Source organism: Panicum virgatum, chromosome 2N (assembly GCF_016808335.1).
Source record: "Panicum virgatum strain AP13 chromosome 2N, P.virgatum_v5, whole genome shotgun sequence".
NCBI classification, from domain to species: domain Eukaryota; kingdom Viridiplantae; phylum Streptophyta; class Magnoliopsida; order Poales; family Poaceae; genus Panicum; species Panicum virgatum.
The window spans coordinates 10,650,334-10,667,846 of NC_053146.1; the positions used below are offsets into that span (position 1 = coordinate 10,650,334).

The 17,513-nt window shown below is 42.1% G+C and overlaps 1 protein-coding gene across 2 annotated transcripts; it reads left to right on the top strand.

The window, feature by feature from the left end:
* The first annotated feature begins 10,741 nt into the window (after positions 1-10,741).
* On the top strand, positions 10,742-15,269 carry LOC120658033. Of its 2 annotated transcripts, none has more exons than XM_039936239.1 (6): positions 10,742-11,196; positions 11,946-12,972; positions 13,149-13,405; positions 13,505-13,708; positions 13,820-13,918; positions 13,989-15,269. In XM_039936239.1, exons 1-6 carry the CDS (start codon positions 10,798-10,800, stop codon positions 14,094-14,096), a joined length of 2,094 nt encoding a protein of 697 aa, XP_039792173.1. In that variant the 5' UTR covers positions 10,742-10,797; the 3' UTR covers positions 14,097-15,269. The 2 variants fall into 2 exon arrangements, with proteins under 2 accessions (XP_039792173.1, XP_039792174.1); XM_039936240.1 differs by having other exon boundaries at positions 10,745-11,196; positions 13,158-13,405.
* The last annotated feature ends 2,244 nt before the right edge of the window (positions 15,270-17,513 follow it).

Below are 17,513 nucleotides of genomic sequence, written 5' to 3' on the forward strand. Positions count from 1 at the left end.
AATGAAGTCTTAATTCCAAGAAATTCCCCAAAACCCCAAATCAGGAACCCTAGCTACAGTGTTATCCCCAATTTTTTCCCAAATTCTAAGGAACCCTAACCCTAAGATCTAAAGAAAAGGGTCGGGGGCTTACCTTAAGGGCCGGCATGGCCACCACCGTCGCCATGGCCGCCGCCATGACCGTCGCTAACGGCGAGCGTACGCCGGGACTTGGTCCCAAGCGACCTCGCGGGCCCTCCCGCACCGGCGACGCCGACCCCTCACGCGCACCATGAGGCCGAGGTGACTGGCCGCCAGCCGGATTTGCAGACCGCCGTCGCCGCCGCTCTAGATCTACGTGCGGCCGGCGGGTGCCTTAGGGCACCGTCGAGCAACTCTCGATGGAGCTGCGCGCCTGCATCCACGGCACGCAGCTCCGGTGAGCGGAGCTCGGGCGGTGCCGCTCCCTCTCTCCGCGCGGGCGCGCCGCTCCGCGCCGCTCGCCGCCGTGCCGCGCCATCGCCCTCCTCTCGCTCAGGTCGCCGGGTGGAAAGAGAGAGAAAGGGAAAGGAGAAATGAATTAGGGTTTCGCGGGGGAGCGGCCGAAGCCGCGGTTTTGATGCGCCCCGCGCGCGATGACGGCCGTCGGATGTGCATCCGACGGCTCGCGCTCGTCGGCCGCCGCTTGTGCCGTGGCAGGCCGGCGGGGCGCAGCAATTTGCCGGCCCAGGCCCAGGTTTTTGGGCCTGGAGCCCGGGAAGAGAGGCGGCGCGGTTAGGTGGGCCAGGCCGAAATCGGCCTGGGCCGGAAAATTGAGATTGGGCCGATTTTTATTATGTTTTTTCTCAGGAAAATTATGAAATGATATTGGGCTGCATAGTGTTGGGCCTAAAAGGCTTTTTGGGCTAAAATTTATGTTGGTTTAGGTTATAAGTATTGTTTTACCTTTAAGTATTACGATTATGATTATTATTTTATGTTTAAAGTTTAAAGATATATCATTTGGCCTTTAGCAAACAATAATAAGGATGATGACTAGACTTGTTAAGTAATGAAATTTTCTTATGTTTATTTAAATTTTTGTGATGATTACAATATGGCTATTACTTAAAATTATTATTTTATGTGCTATAAGTAGTTCTCATTTTTAAGTAAGGCCAAAATTAAGTAAAATTATGGTAAAATTATGAATAATTAAATTTTTGCTTAAATAATATTGTTTTGGGCTAAAACTTATGGAAATTTTCTCCATTAATGATTAAGTATTTTTCCTTATGTTTATGATTAAGTATTCTCATTATGTTTTAATACTTCACTTTATTTCTAAGGCATTTTATTATATTTATGTTTTGCCCTAGTACAATTTATGTTATCATCAAAAATTAAGAAATAATCTCCATTTAAAATTGGTATTATTTTTAGTGAAATTTTAGATTCAGTTTTAAGTCTATTTGAAGCAATATTTCTAATGTTTATGGTCCAATTATGATGATGAATTACTTTCGTTATGAAATTAAGTTATCTACCACATACTTATGTGCCACTTGAATTGAGCCTTAATTATGAAGCATCTTATGACCCATAAGTATTATCAATTATGTGAGCATATTTTACTCACAAGAATTGATATGCCCGTAAGTTAAGCATGAAGCTTAAGACCGATTTTGGGAAGAATCAAATAATGATATCTTTAATGGCCAATTACCTAAGAAAAATAAATAATGGGCCATATTCATTTGATGTCATTAATACTTTCATTTACATTTGGAAAATGTGTATTCCATTTATAACACCACTAAGGGGTCATTTATTATAATGATTGGAATGCACAAATTCCAATAATTAAGTGGCTTTAACTTATAATTGTCCCAGATTGGAATCAATCCAACGGGATATTTTTGATTCAAGATCAAAATTTCAATGGTGATTCGTGGTTGTATTCTGACCAAAGTTGTTTACAATCATGGATTATCATGATTTAATTCATCAATAAAGTATATTATTCTTAAGCCATATGTACTTAGTGAGTCCAATTTTGGACATAAATCTTAATAGCTGGCTTTTGAATATTTTCTTAGTTGAGCCACAAATAATGTTGATAAGAATGTCAGGGAAGCACTAAGTTTTCTTTGATAAGTGAGAATTTGCTCAAAAGAGTATTGGCACAACGTAATCGATTCTATGACTTGTGACTACATACTGAACAAGGTTGTTTGTAGTCACATGTCATTCTTAGCCTGAAGATTATGATTAATTTTGTGACTCATGACTATATTCTGACCAAAGTTGTTTATGGTCATGTGTCGCTAAGATTGATTGAGTTATTAAGTTGCCAGCTCTAGAGCGATTATGGGTATAATCATAAATTAAGATAGACTAAACTATTGATGACTAATGTCAATAATGATTATGTTTATATAAAATTAAGAAATCTCTTATTAAGAAAAATCAAAGAAGTGCCTTAGTTAATGATTCAGTTATGAGAAATTATGTTGAAAGGCACATGGGTCATTTTCAATAAAAATTTCCGCTGTAAAAGGAATAACACTCTGATTAAGTGTAGCATATATTCATCATTCTGGCCAAAACTGATTGATGAGTGTGTGACTGCAAAATTTTGTTGTTTCGGTTCATCTTCTAGCCAAAACTGATTTTGAATCGGAGTAATGAAAGGAGTTTATATCTAAAACTAAGTGTGGATTGTGTTTATCATTCTGGCCAAAGCTGATTGATAAATACCTTTTCACAATACTTTTGTTGGTCTTAATCCACTTCTGGCCGAAGTTGATTTGGGTTATGATTCAACAAAAGAAGTTTTATGCACATGAAATTAAGTGTGGCTTGTACTTATTCTTCTGGCCAAAGCTGATGAATAAGTACTAGTTCACAAAATTCTGTTGTTCTTTTTCATTTCTGGCCAAAGCTGACTTGGACTGGTTCAATAGAAGAAGTTTGTGCTGATGCTTGCTAAAGTATTCAATAAAGCATCACATGCCTCTAAAGATCAAAATTAACGAGTGGCACTAAGCAATTAAATCAGAATAACTATGCCTCAGAGAAAGAATGTTTATTCATAGACATAAAATCAAACTTACAAATTATCCCTATTGATGATAAGTATTAATTAAGTCATAAGTTTCTAATAAGGTTATTTTGAATACCACTATCAGAAGTGAAGTGCTTTTACCTGCACCACATTGGTTCTTAAGATCATAACTAAGATGGCACATACAAGTGTCATAAGAGGTGTAGTTCCCATTAGAAAAGTTCAATACTAAGGATATTGATGATAAATTAATGATTTTATTGATCATCAATATCTAATGGGAAAATATTAAGATAAGTCACTTATGGACAAATATCAGAATAAAGGGAAGCAATCCCTCAATTCTAGATAAATGTAAGAATCAGGGGGAGTAATCCCCAAGATAAGTATTTATTAAAGCACATTTGATATTAGTGGTGAGTTGTTTCCTTCATATCAATGAAGGCAAGATAATATGATATGGCTATGGGCATCATTAAGCTCAAGGAAATAAGACTAAGAAGGTAATAAGATGAGTCTCTAAGTAAGAAAAATACTAAGTTTTAAAGAATTGTATTTATGAAAAGGAGGATAACGTCATTAGATTCTATTAGTATAAAATTATTTTTATTTCCAATATATACATTCATGTTTCTTTTATATGTTGTAACAAGGATAAACAAACAAATAAATAAAGGTTCTTCGAAATATGGTACTATTGCATAGACCACATTTCGAGGGGGAGAGTGGAACCTTCATTAAGAAAATATTTTCCACCTCTTTATGTCAGGTAAGAATTAAATATTGAGAAAAATATAAAGATAAGGTTATCATGTGTTAGTTTCTTATGTGTCATTTAATTGACAACGTTATTCTTATTATGAGCTATATGCTAGCCTTAGAACTGAATATTATTTCAGTATCATATCTCACCACAAATGTCGCTAAGTTGAGAATTAGATGGGAGCTCTAAAGTAAGGAAAAATAATATTAAAGAAAATAAGCTAAGCTCACTTATGAATACTCGCTTTAGCTCCTTGTGGTGCTTTTGTGCCCACATGAAGATCTTTGATCAATCCCACTTAAAGTGAAAGGAATATATATAAGGAAAAATGATTGATTATGTAAAGAATGGATGTGGCACTCGTTGCTCATCATTTGAAAAACTATTGACTCCATAAGTGATACATATGTACAATAAGAAATAAGTTATTTATTTAAGTTTTAAACAATTGGGATATTGTATACATAAGATCCAGATTTTTTTATCTGGATACTAAAATTGTCTTGGTGATATCTCTTAAGTTTTAAACAATAATGTTCACCAAGATAAAGGTCCAGAAAATGGGTTGATTCCCATTAAAGACAATAAGTTTGCTTATGTTGTGGCAGACGTAAGTATTATGTGTTTAACTAAGTTATAAAAGGCTCTAAGTATCCTTAAAAGGACCGGGATATCTGGGAAATAAGTTCAGGACTGGACCCCTGGAAAATCATTAAGAACACTTAGCCTTATTGTCATAAGTGCAAAAGGTGTTATATTACATGCCCACAAGTAAGGAGTCCAATATTTTGGACAATTATGTTACAAGAAGTGTTGATACTGAGAAATTCCACATAAAGTATTATCAACACTCTTGTGGGAGAAGCCATATGTGGAAGGCTTCAACCAATACTTTACCTAAAGGCATCATTAATAGTTGTGGCATGTCGTGAATTATACACCGTCAAATATGGATTTGTGTCCCTGATCCATATCATTTTAAAGATAAGAAATTGCTTTAAGCAATTTATTCCGGAAATTATTAAATGAAAGAGTGAAATTTTGGATCGAGTAACATGTTGAGAGGTATTCCCATACCTAAGACATTGTGAAAGATTGAATCCAGAATCAAACATAAATATTTAAGGCCTAAAAGAACTAAGTTTAAGACTAAGTGGTGCTTGACAAATTAAGTATGTCATAAGTGTTGAGCATCAAATAAGTTCTAAGATTATGGTGCTCAATATGTAAGCATTAAGTGATGTGACATAAGTCCTAAAGATTGAGCATCATGTTTAGAGGCTTGCCTAATATATTGCCGGCATAAGAAATTAAAAGGCAGCCTATTACTAAGGGACAAGTAATGATTCTGGAAATACGTTGGTTTTTCTTCCTCCTTTAAAATGTGCATGCACATAAGAATAAATGTGTGAGGACAAAATATATGTTTAATACATATAAATGAAAACCAACTGCACTCAGGGACTATAATAACCCCATCTCCCCATAAGCCTAAGAGGAATCACTTTGATTTTGAATGGGAACCATGGTCACTTAGTCCTGTGGTACTTAATTGACTGCAGTGATTGATTGATCTGGTGTACCATCTTTTGAAAAGTGAGTCCGTAAGTTTTCTATAAGCATAAAGAATAAGTTTTGGAGCTCCTAAGTTAAAAAAGTTCATTTGATATGAGGTGACTTACTATAACAACTGCATTCAATGGTATGTGTATAATTCACCATTGTAATGTTTTTGCTTTGGTGCGTCATTTCGTTGAAAAGTGAACTTATAAGTTTAGCCTGATGATCAAGGGGGAGAATGTTGGTGTGAACGGGCTGATCACCAGTCTAAATTGGGCAGCCGTCACTTTTGACCTAATTAATTAAGGGGGGTGATTGGACCCCCTCCTAGAACACACTAGGGGGTGTTCCCCCAGTGTGCAGCACCTCTATATAAAGGGGTTTAACCCTTTAGGGCTGTGGGCTGAAATGGAGACGCCCAGAACCACCCTAAGCCTCTGCCCTAAGAGCCCAATCCTCTCATGGTGCTGAAGCACTGGGAAGGGCTCTCCCGTGCCCTATGGCGGCTAGAAGACTAAGAGGAGAAGAACAGAGGAATAAGAGGCGAAGAGAGCTCAAGATCTATGGTATGAGACCCTAATCCGAGCCCTGTTTGTGGTTCTCTCTTAGTCTAGTGATCCTACAAACCTAACGTGAACTTGTGGTTCTCTCTTAGTCTAGTGATCCTACAAACCTAACGTGAACTAGTCGAATTTGGAGCGGTCCTACTCTGTCTTCGCTGAGCTATAGTACATTTGCTATCTTTTCATGGGGTGTGTTTAGTTGGTGAAAAAGTTTGGGTTTTGGTATTGTAGCACATTTCGTTGTTACTTGACAAATAATGTCCAATTATGGACTAATTAGGCTTAAAAGATTCAGCTCGTGGTAATCAGTTAGACTGTGTAATTAGTTATTTTTTTTCAACTACATTTAATACTCTATGCATGTGTCCGAAGATTCGATGTGACAGGTATTGTGAGAAACTTTTTGGGAACTAAACAGGTTCATGATTGACTTTTGGAACCCTGATTTTGACCGGAGCTGTTTGCCGCTGCTTTCTCTTTTTGACATCTCCAGAGTTCCGATCTTCATACTATCTACCAGACGCAGTCTTTTTTTTTTAAACCGACGCGGCGACGCACATGGATTTGTCCTTCACCTGTAGACGGCTGTCGTTTTCGTTCGGTCAAGATGCCGTCTCTGAACAGCATGGCATCATCTCTTTTGACGTTTGCAGCAAAAATATCTCTTGCAGATTCGGTTCCGAAATATCTCTTGCTCATGAGACAATTAGAGCACCTAGCCACCTACTCCCTCCATCCTAGAAATAATATAACTCTGGCTTTCTGAGAAGCCAAATATTTACAAATTTAATAAAATTTATACAAATAATGTTGATATATATTTGTATTATAAAATAAGTATTATTGTATTAATAATGTAATATATTTTCATACTAATTTATTTGAAGATATAAATATTAACAAACATTGTATAAATATGATCAAATTTGTAATTTTTTTGACTTCTCGGGCAGCAAGAATTGTATTTTTTTGGGACGAAGAGAGTATGCAGTTGTAGATAACCTTTAGGGTAGACTACCTATGTCATGTCCCTAGAAATCTATTATCTTTAGTTTTAAATTATATGATATCAAGGAATCCCCCCGCCCCCCTTAAAATTTAATCATTAATGTATTACCACTAGATTTCTTATGAAATATTCTAATTTACAACTTGTAGATTTTATCTATCTGGATAAATATTTATAGAAATAAAGAAAAGTCAATTGAACGAAAAAATTAATGTGTTATATGGGGGTGAGTAGCTTGCTAAATATTTAACGGAGTTACTAATACTTTTTTGTCAAATCAATGGGGGTGAGTAGCTTGCTTGAACTCAGGCACACCTCTTGGTGGATTTGGTGGATTTGACTGGGGGGGGGGGGGGGGGGCAGGGAGGGAGGAAACAAACAAGTAGGTCACATTACATCAACGAGGAAGAGAAACCATTCGCGTAGAGGATGGGCATCACCCGTGTCCTTGACGGCACGGTTGAAGATCATGTGGGGCTCCCTTGAATCTCCTTTAAGAAATAGATCGACTAAATTGTGAGATTTATCTTAACAAAGTTACATGTAATTGTCATCAATGATCATCATAGATGAAAAATATAAGCCAAAAAACACGCAAATTAATGAAAGAATAGAGCTGGGAGCTGAACAAATTTCAGCTTACACATAGCAGTGATTCTGTTTTCACAAGACAGAACGAGGAAATCCACAGTACTAATTTGAATCATTAATGGAAGGGACAAGATGTTGACTCCATCATGCTGAATGACACCAATAAGCAATGTTATATAGCATTGGCGTATTGCTGATCAAGTGCCGCCAATGTAGGCAAAATACTAACCTGACCGCAAAGTAGATTGTAACGGCACTCGTGTCATGTGTGTTTGCGAAAAAAAACAATGTGGTTTAAGGTGATGAGTTATGAAAAATAAACAAACAACTTTTGCGATAAGAGAAAAACACCAAGCACCAACAAGCTACGACCATTCAAGATGTTGATATACTTTGCTAAAAATGCATGCCTTTTTATTACGCCAAAGGCTCTTATCTTACTTTCTGTTAAAAAAAAGAAGAAGCTGTATTCCTATGTTCAAAACATACCGGAAAAATCCATGCTCTAAATCGAGCTTAGTTTTGAACTTTGGACGTCTATGTTCGCAGCGGTTTTTATTTGCAAGAGAACAACTATTTATAGGGTCTAGTGTGAATAATTTGTTTGACAGAAGTCATTAACTTTGTAAATAAACTTGTGCAGCGAGGCACGTGCGCGACAGGCCGTGTGGAACTTGGCTAAACGGCAGGCTTCTCATCAACCCGCCAACACGCGGCCAAACATTTCAATTTAGACTCGAAGCATGTGTGTAAATTCAACATATCATAATTCGTAGAACTGCAAACTTTTATTAACAAAGAACAATGCAACAAAAAAGATATACAAATACTACTGATGAGCTATATTTGAAAGATCAAATACTATATCTTAAACCTTGTGTTGACGACCAAAATTGGCAGTAACCTGAACATACCGGTCTGACCGGTGTGTCCAGGCAGTCTGACCGGTCTAGGCGTCTGTAGACGGTCTGGCATGACCAACCGGTCTGACCGGTAGGTCCGACCGGTCTAGGAGGAGTCCGAGTACAATTAGAGTTCTTAATAGATTTAGATATGTAAACAGGATTTCTTGCGGGGTAAGTCTTCCCCACCCTATAAATATAAAGGGTCACGGCCGATTGAAGGAAGAATCCAATCGAACCAATCAAATACATTTATCCTTATCGTTTTTACCTTTCTTCCTCGTTATCCTACTTTTCCAACCTCGATATGCTGTTCTTCTCTCGTCTCCATGGCGTTTGAGGACGCCCTAGCTGGCCTGCCGAGCCTAGGGCAACCCTACACGCGCTTGCCCCGACGGGGTCCCTCCCAGGCGAGCGTTCGTCAGATCGTCGCCGTTGTGCACGGCGACCGGTCTGACCGGTCCCTCTTACCGGTCTAACCGCTCCACGCAGGAGGTGCTGCAAGGAGCTCCTCCTCGCGTCGCGCGACCTAGCGCGATCGTGTGTTGGCCCGTAAAAGGCGCCAACATATTTTGGCGACTCCGCTGGGGACAAAGGTGTTTCGGTTTTTGCATAACCGAAATCAAGCCCTAGCAATATGGTGCAATCTGAAGACATACCTTTGGCGATGACTTCTGAACTAGGTCAAGAGATTCTTCGAGTATAGATGACCTGAGTTTTTCATGCTGGATGGAGAACAAAGGATCGCCATCATACCACGATGTTCTGAGAGAGGTACTGTCTACAAGTATTTTATCCAATAGTGATCATATTTATATCAAGTATTTGCTTGATAAACCTGAACTAATTGATATAGTGGATAAAGTAAATCCAATTCCTGTTGTTCAAAAGTCGGTTATTGAAAAGCCGACTAATAAACCTTGCAAAAATTTGCCTGATGTTGCTGGCCAAGATACAATTCGGCCGTCTCAAGCCGAAATTGTTGAACCAAAATCCCCTAACAAGATCACAGAGACTAAATCTAGTACTTCAACGCTCGGGGGGCAACAAAACAAAGGCAAAGATGCTAGTTGCATTGCAACCGGTCTGACCGGTTCCATGACCGGTCTAACCGATTCATCTAGGGTTTTGCAAAATAAATCAAAATCTAAGATGGTTAAGCCCAAAAAACCCGAGAATGGTGTTTGGAAAACCGTTGAATCCAAAGGCCGTCACAAACATCAAAAGGAAAAGCCGAAGCCCTTTCTTGGAGATCTTCCGGCTAAATCCAAAAGGGGAGGCCGTCACCGGTGACCTTGTCGACGTCCATGCTGTTCGTGAAGTGCAGCGGCGCGCCGCGGGCCTCCGTGGCTAGCACCGTCGCCTCCCCGCCATGCGGCCCGACGCGCATCAGGCCCATCGCGACGATGTAGAGGTTCCCGGAATCGAGATGAAGCCTCAGGCCGAGTGGCCGGCCGCACGAGCTCTCCCTAGCGACCGGCGGTAGCTCGAAGAACGTGTCGCATGCATGTGTTCTTGGTGTAGCTCAGGCTGTACGAGAAGGTCTTCCATCTGCCGCCACCGCCGTTCTTGAGGACGCGGCCGTCCGAGACGCTAATGTAGGGCCCGGCATCGTGGCCGTTGAACGCGATGCTCCCGGGTTCCGATCGCCGTCGTGTCGTCGGGCAGCTCCAGCCGCTGGGTCTTGCTAGTGGCGTCGATGGCCTTGGCTACGGCGGCCGCGGCGTCGGCCGAGGGCAGGAGCAGCAGGCAGGCCGCGATAAGGACGATCCCGAGCAAAGGCAGCTTCGACGACGTGATCCGCTTCATGGTTTTTTCTAGGGGCGGAGCTAGCGATGGGTCTAGGGGGCTCCAACCCCTCTAGACCACCATAAATAATGGAGCCCCTTGAGCCCCCTCCATTTTGAGGAGAAAGAATGAGGAACGAGAAGAGGTAGAAAAAAAAAAGAGAGAAAGAAGAAACTCAACCACCCTTCTATTTCTAAATCGCCACTGTTTGTTTCTGTGGTCGGTCGATGTTGTTACGGACGCTTTGGTTTGATTTGTTGGAGGACGGCGTCTCTGCACTCTGCTTCCCGTTTTTTGGGCTTCTTCAGTCGAGCAGTCCGATTCGGCGTCGGAACAAGACATGAGCAGACTCCGAGTCCGAGTCAAGAACACACGCGGGTCTTCCCCCAATCGGCGGGGAAAAAAAAAAGCCGGAAATGTGGCCGCAAAAAAAACCGGGAGCGGATCGGAGTCGCGAGGCGGTGCGCCGGGCCCACCTGCAGCGACAGCCAAGGCCCAAGGATGCGCCTGTCCGCTCCCACCCCATCCGCTACGCATTTCCCCGCGAACCGCCGCGAGTGAACCCTATCCCACCCGCCCGCTCCCCGAGGCCGCGGATGGATCCCCCGCCGACGGCGGCCGCGAGGGAGGCGGAGGAGGACCTCCTGGAGGTGCGGTGCGCCGGGTGCGGGGAGACGCTGGAGGTGGAGCGCGGGCTGGCGGAGTTCGCCTGCCCGGACTGCGCCACGCCGCAGGCGCTCCCGCCGGAGCTCATGCCGCCGCCGAGGCGCCGCCGCGCGCTGCCCCTGCCCCCTTCCGCGCCGGCGGGCGCGAGGCTGCCATGCGGGTCCTGCGGGGCGATGCTCGACGTGCGGCCGGGGCTCGCGCGCTGCGGCTGCCCGGTCTGCGGCGCCGAGCTCGCCGTCGACCCCGCGCGCCTCCGCCGGTACCTCCTGTCCGCCGCCGCCGCGCCGCTCGTGCCGGTCTCGCTGCCGCCGGTCTTCCGGGCCCTGGAGGTACGCGCGCACGCGTCTTGTTCCTGCCGCCCCGTGCTTCAGGCTTCCTCCTCCCCGCGGCCTCCTCCCCGCGGCCGCGGGAATGGGATCTCTAGATTGGCTACGCTACTGTGCTTGCACTTGCTATCTCGTCCAAATAAAATCGGTAGTCTTAGATTGTTGGTCTGCCTTCGCACCGCTAATTTTGTGGTAGTCCGTGTAAATTGTGCTACTCCGTGCAAAATCAGAAAATGTAGGAGTAGCTCCTGCGTTTAGGCTGCTCCAGAAATTGGGCGAAGAAATGCCCAAATGGACCTAGCCTGCTATCTCCTGTTGAGATACTAGGGGGTAGGGGCGTAGGGGAATGCAGTATCACCAATAGTCAAGGTATTTTTTTTAAGGTACTTTGCATTTCGTAATAAGAACCTCAGAGTCTGGATTCATGAATTGCAACAGGTTTCTATCCCGAATATTAGAACTTACTCTGTCCTGGCAATGTTCTCAGTTTAGGAGAGTTAAAAGATAAACAAGATGATCTTATAGTCATTTTGTTTCCATCAACATATGTAAAACAATGTTGTTTGACCGATTAACTAAAATATATGTCACTAGATTTTCTTGCTAAATACTTCTGTCTACCATTATTGCTAGAACATCATGTTAAGCAAACATAGTTGATGTTTGCATAAGAGTGTGAAAATCGAAAATAACTGGCCTCTTTTCTGAGACACTGCACTTCTTAATTTTGATTTGCTTTTACTGCAATGCAGGGACGGCAAGACTATCCTGATTCTTCAGTTGGTCTGGGACATATTCAAGGGGATCCAAATAATCAACTGGGACATTTAGAGCGATCACAGGCCAGACGTCAAACTACGCAGCCATTTGTGGAGTTTTCTGATTCTGGCACTGATAGTGATGATATAAATACTGAAATGTCAAATGAGATTAATGAAATGCCCTGGCATAGGAATGGATTCCCGGTTGAGGTTAGATCTGTCGGTGCAAAGGGGAGACAAGAAACTTTGAACCGTGTCACATGTCAGGCACATGCGCAACAATCCGATCATTCAGTTCATGCAGAACATCCTTCAGACCATACAATTGATGTCAGGGAGGCACAAAATGTGTCTGCTAGTCATGCAATTCACAGAGGTCCGGGGCATGTTGAGCCGGTTAAGGAGAGAACTGTTGTAAGGCACACCAATCAGGTAACTGGTACTGCTATTGGCCCTAAATCTGTAAGTGTGGAGAAGAGGCAGGTTCAAACACCGAAACAGATCACACAGGACAGACAGCAAAAGACCAGACCTCCGAAACTACTTAGTCCTATTGAACAAGACCCAGAACACTCCAATGATAATATTCAGATAGAGCAGGATGAAGCTGCCATGGGTCAGGTGACTGCAAGATTGGCTTGTAAGGGCACAAAGAGGAATTTGACAACTTCAAATAAATGGTTTGGTCATAGGCGTAGTAAGCGTTTAGCCAAACAATCAGCTGCCACTACATACTACGAATCTCCTGCTAATGAATCTGAGGAAAAAGCTCCAAGTCAAACTATATCTGATTCTCAAGACATTGACGGAGTCAACAATGATATTTCCTCTAGTTCATCGCCTCAGCACAACATGCCTCATAGAAGATCCAATGAGGCAGATGAGCTGCATGCTACAACACAGTCAGCTTCAATTCCTGATATGTCTGATCCTGAAAGTTTTGCATGTTATTACAGTAAAAAATACCCTCCAGAGGTTAGAAGAGCTCTTGAAAGGAATCCTAATTTCGGGCATGCTGGTAAGGAGTATTACATTTTTCTTGTGTGTTGGCTGTTTAATATCTTAATGCATGATCAGCTAACTCTGAAAGAAACTGATGATATTTTTATGTAATAGATTTTATTTAGATATAAAAAGTTGTGACATGTGAGTAAAGTCAGAGATTATCTTCTCAGTTGTTCAGTTCATTATTAGTTTTTGCAGGTGGCAAGGAAAAGAGAAAACGTGGTGGCCGTGGTCCTTCACTCTGCCTTAAAGTCTGGGCCATGCCTGAGGGTGTAAGGATTCGAGTGTCCTTTAATGATCTAGGCCAACCCATCGGAGACGAAGCACGCACGTTGAGTAGCTTTCTGGGACAAATCGCTCGTGATGGAACAGTGGCACCTCTGACGTATACAGATTGGAGGTTTTTTCCGGAGAAAAACAAGAAAGCAATTATGCATTTAGTTAATGTAAGTATACCTGTGCCTTTATTACCCTTGAAAATATGATATATGTCTTCCAGTGGATCTTTAATTCGTTATTTCCCCATGCTCTGATGGTTGGTGCAGCTCAAGTTTGTGCTCCCTCCAATTGGTCAAATCTGGTCTATGAATGCTTTGGGAAAAAAGTGGAAGGACTGGAAAGGTGTCTTAAAACATGACCGATATGATGTCCATGAGACAGATGAGGATCGGCTTGCGGATCGAGATTTCCGTGTCCCAGAAGAACAATGGAAACTCCTTGTGGCATATTGGGGCACTGAGAAGGCCAAGGTAGCGTTGAACATTCTATAGAATTTGTCACCACCATACAAGCTGATTAGGAATATTTGAATCTTGACAATACGTTTTTAGACTATTTGCTTAACTGTTGTTGTTTTATAGGCTGCAAGTGCTCGATGTAAAGCTTCTCAAGAACAACATCCTCAAGATAGACATCCTAGAATTGGATCGAAGAGTTACGCACGGATACATGAGGAAGAGGTAAGTTTGGATAGATCCTTTGTTTTCACCACAGGGTTTGCCTTGATTATGTTAATTCATCATGAAACAGAGGCAGAAGCGACTAAACATGGCGGAACCAAGCTGCGCAGATATATCCATACCGAGTCATACTCCCAAAGATGGTGGCTCTGCCAAAGTCGTCGGTCCAGACCAGTGAACTTGTGGACGTGTGCTCTTTACCAGTGAGATTTGTGGAAAGGTGGGTGCTAAGGTGTCTCAGGCAAGCTCAAGAGGCTGAACTAAAGGCTTAGGACCCAGACGTGCTTTGGAAGAGGATACTGGAAGTGGAAGAAAATTGTAGGATCTTGTTGTGGTCTTCACCTATTGCCAGCTGACTGTTATTTGAATCTTGGGACTAGGGATCTATGGATGTAGCTTCCTTAACATCTAGCGTTGGCACTATGCAATATTCACTAGCTAGTAGATAGATAATACTACTGATATTATTGCATCTTTTGCTACTTCTCGTTCTGTAGTTACTGTGATTACTACTATTTGTTTAGGTGCAACCTAACGTGTCCAGCATCTCCAGTCAGGCACTCTTGCTAACTTGTTTCATTTTTTCCCTTTACAGACTGCAACTAACGATATTCCCAGTCTTGGGCCTGTTTGGCATGGCACGGGTAACGAACCGGGCCGGGACGTTCCATGACACTCGTGGTAAATAACTGAGCAGTCTGGCGGGAAACACTTTTTTTTTGAGAAACAGTTTCCATTAACTCACAAATAAAGTACATATATTGAGGAGAAGATGAGATACCCCATTCGAAATGATCCAGAACATCCTTCACATTACATGATGGGAGATGCGCCAACGCCTGGCAAGAAAAGAGACAAGTATCTTGGATGGTAGCGTGCCTAGCTCGCTTAGCAAGAGTGCCTGCAATCGTGTTTGCTTCTCTTCTAATCTTGTTTACAGAGAACTGCTTTGTTCCTGTAATAGCTTCAAATTCCGCAAGAACAGGCCGTAGCGACCAGTGTCCAGGTTGTACGGGAGATGATCTTGCTTGGGACGTAGAGGCTACGACCTGGTTGTCAGTGTGCAGCGTAGCATCCTGCAAGTTCAAAGCAACAGCCAGTCTAGCACCAAGAAGGAGGGCATGAGCTTCAGCCTCCAAGAGTTCCAAGATCGGTGGTGTTGCTACCTGAAAAAAAAGATGCAGAGGAGAGACTACAAGCAGGTTGTGTCAGAATAAGGATTATGCCTGTCTGATTGCGTCCTGGAGTAGAATTTTGTAGACCAATAGAAGCATCACAAAAAATTCTTGTTCCTTCCTGCATGCACATGTTAGTAGCACCAGCATTGACACAGTTGCATTAGAGATAATTATATGATTATGATCTGATATAGCGTCCTCTTCCAAACCCATATTGTAAGCTCTGTCAATAGCCTTTGCCTCATGTAAAACATGAGCAATCGACCGGTCCTTGTTATTAAATCTATGGTCATTTCGAGATTTCCACAAACACCACATGATTGAAAAGATCATACCTGCAGAAGCTTGTGATTGTCCTTGCTGCAAAATGGTAGCAATTTGTGTGTGAATCCCACAACCCGAGGAGGGAAGAGCATCTGTTCTAAGACCAATATAAGAAGCAAACCAAACAGCCCTAGCATAGCTACACTAAAAAAGAGGTGTTTTTCATCTTCCAAGTTACCACATCCGGAGCAATTTTCATTAATAGCTGAAACTATCCTGTGCACCCTGCTAGCTGTCCCTAGGGCAAGTCTAAGCAGCCGCCAAGCAAAAGTTTTAACACGCGGCTGAATGGTTTTGTTGGCCCATACTTTTCGAAGAATTTGTACCACCTGCAAGGGAACACCGGCTGGAGGTCTGCTGATTGTTTCTTCAGTTGCCAATACCTTGTAAGCACTTTTGGCGAAGCATTTGCCATTAGAAGCTGGTTTCCAGCATAGAATGTTAGGTCCATTTCCTGCAACAGGGTGGATCTGCAAGAGAGTATTCAAGGTTTGTTCCCCAAAAAGAGGAATGATCTTGCCGGTGTCCCACATTTTCGAATTTGTTATCCAAGAAACTTTGTTTGCGATTTGGTATTCATTTTGTTCAAGGTTAAGACGATCATGCATTTCCTTCCAAATGGGACACTAAGGTTGGTTCCAAATAGAAGTGTTGTCGTCAATTAGTTGTATAGTGACGTGGTTTTCAAGATGATGTCTAATACTCAAAATTGAGGCCCAAAAGGTAGATTTAGGCACATAAACTGGAGCAGTCCACAAAGAAGTATAAGGAAAATATTTGGCTTTAAGGATTTTGGCCACAATAGTCTGAATCATGTACAAGGCGTCGTGCAGAGTTGATAATCATACCTTTGTTGACTAGCTCCAACTTTCTGATTCCCAAACTTCCTTCTTTCTTTGGTTTACAAATTGCATCCCATGATCTGTAGTGGATAGGTTTCTTGTAGTCCTCCTTCTGAATTCCTTGCCACCAAAATGTTCGTATGATTGTTGTAATCTTTGCTAAAAAATTCTTGGAGAACAGGATGGTAGCCATGTAGTAGATGGGTATGGAAGCAAAAACTGATTGAATTAAAGCAAGTCTCCCAGCAATGATTAACAGTGCTTGCCTTTAGCATGGTGAGCCTAGATTTAAATTCTTGGTATATGAACTCATAGGCTTTGCTTTTGTCTCTGTGAGTAATGAGAAGGGGGTGACCCAAGTGCATAGTGTTTGGCCTGAAATCAGCAACAGGGAAGACAACCTTAATCTGAATTTTAGTAGCTTTGCTGAAAAGAATTGAAGATTTGGTCCAACTTGGGGTCTAACCTGACATTGCACATAAACTTTGAAGAATGTTGCTAATAATGTAAATTTCCTGGATGTCAGCTTTTCCGCAAATGATGAGATCATCTGAAAAAAGGATGGAGTGGATAGGTGGGCAACCCGGACATAAGGTGACACTGGCTAGTCCCGCATTGTCTATGGCATCCTGTAACCTCAAAGACAGCACATTTATTGCAAGAACAAATAAGTACCGTGAGAGTGGACAACCTTGCCTGATTTTCCCTGGTTGCCTAGAAATTCCCGTAAGCTTCTCCATTGATATTAACAGAGAAGGTAGTGGTCGAGATGCAAGTATACAATAATTTAATAAAATGACCTTGATAACCTTTACGCCGCAACGTGTCAAGAATAAAAGACCACTCTATCCTATCGATAGCTTTAGCCAAATCAATTTTCAACACGAAAGCTTCTTGGTTAAAAGATTTGAGGTTGAAAGAATGCACAATTTCTTGGGCAATTATAATATTATTAGTTATCCTCCTGCCCTGAATGAAAGCATGCTGAGAATGATGAATGTAGTCAGTCAACTCTTCTTTAATCTAGTTTGCTAAGGAGGTAACATTGGTGAGGCTGATAGGTCTATAATCAGTGACATGATTTGCATGAGCTTTTTGGGAATAAGAACAATTTCAGTTGCATTAAGAGTGCTAGGGAAACTACCAGAATTGTAAAAATTAGTAACAAGTTTGTGGATGTCTTGCTTGATCCAAGGCCATGCAGCTCTATAGAAAGCAACATTGAGTCCATCTGGACCCGGAGCAGCAGTT

Excerpts from the sequence above, each read along its gene's own strand:
- LOC120658033 (XM_039936239.1), top strand. The coding sequence starts at position 10,798 with ATGGATCCCCCGCCGACGGCGGCCGCGAGGGAGGCGGAGGAGGACCTC. Across the intron at positions 12,973-13,148 it reads TCCTAATTTCGGGCATGCTG|TTTTTGCAGGTGGCAAGGAA; the intron begins GTAAGGAGTATT and ends GTTCATTATTAG. Across the intron at positions 13,709-13,819 it reads GGGGCACTGAGAAGGCCAAG|GCTGCAAGTGCTCGATGTAA; the intron begins GTAGCGTTGAAC and ends GTTGTTTTATAG.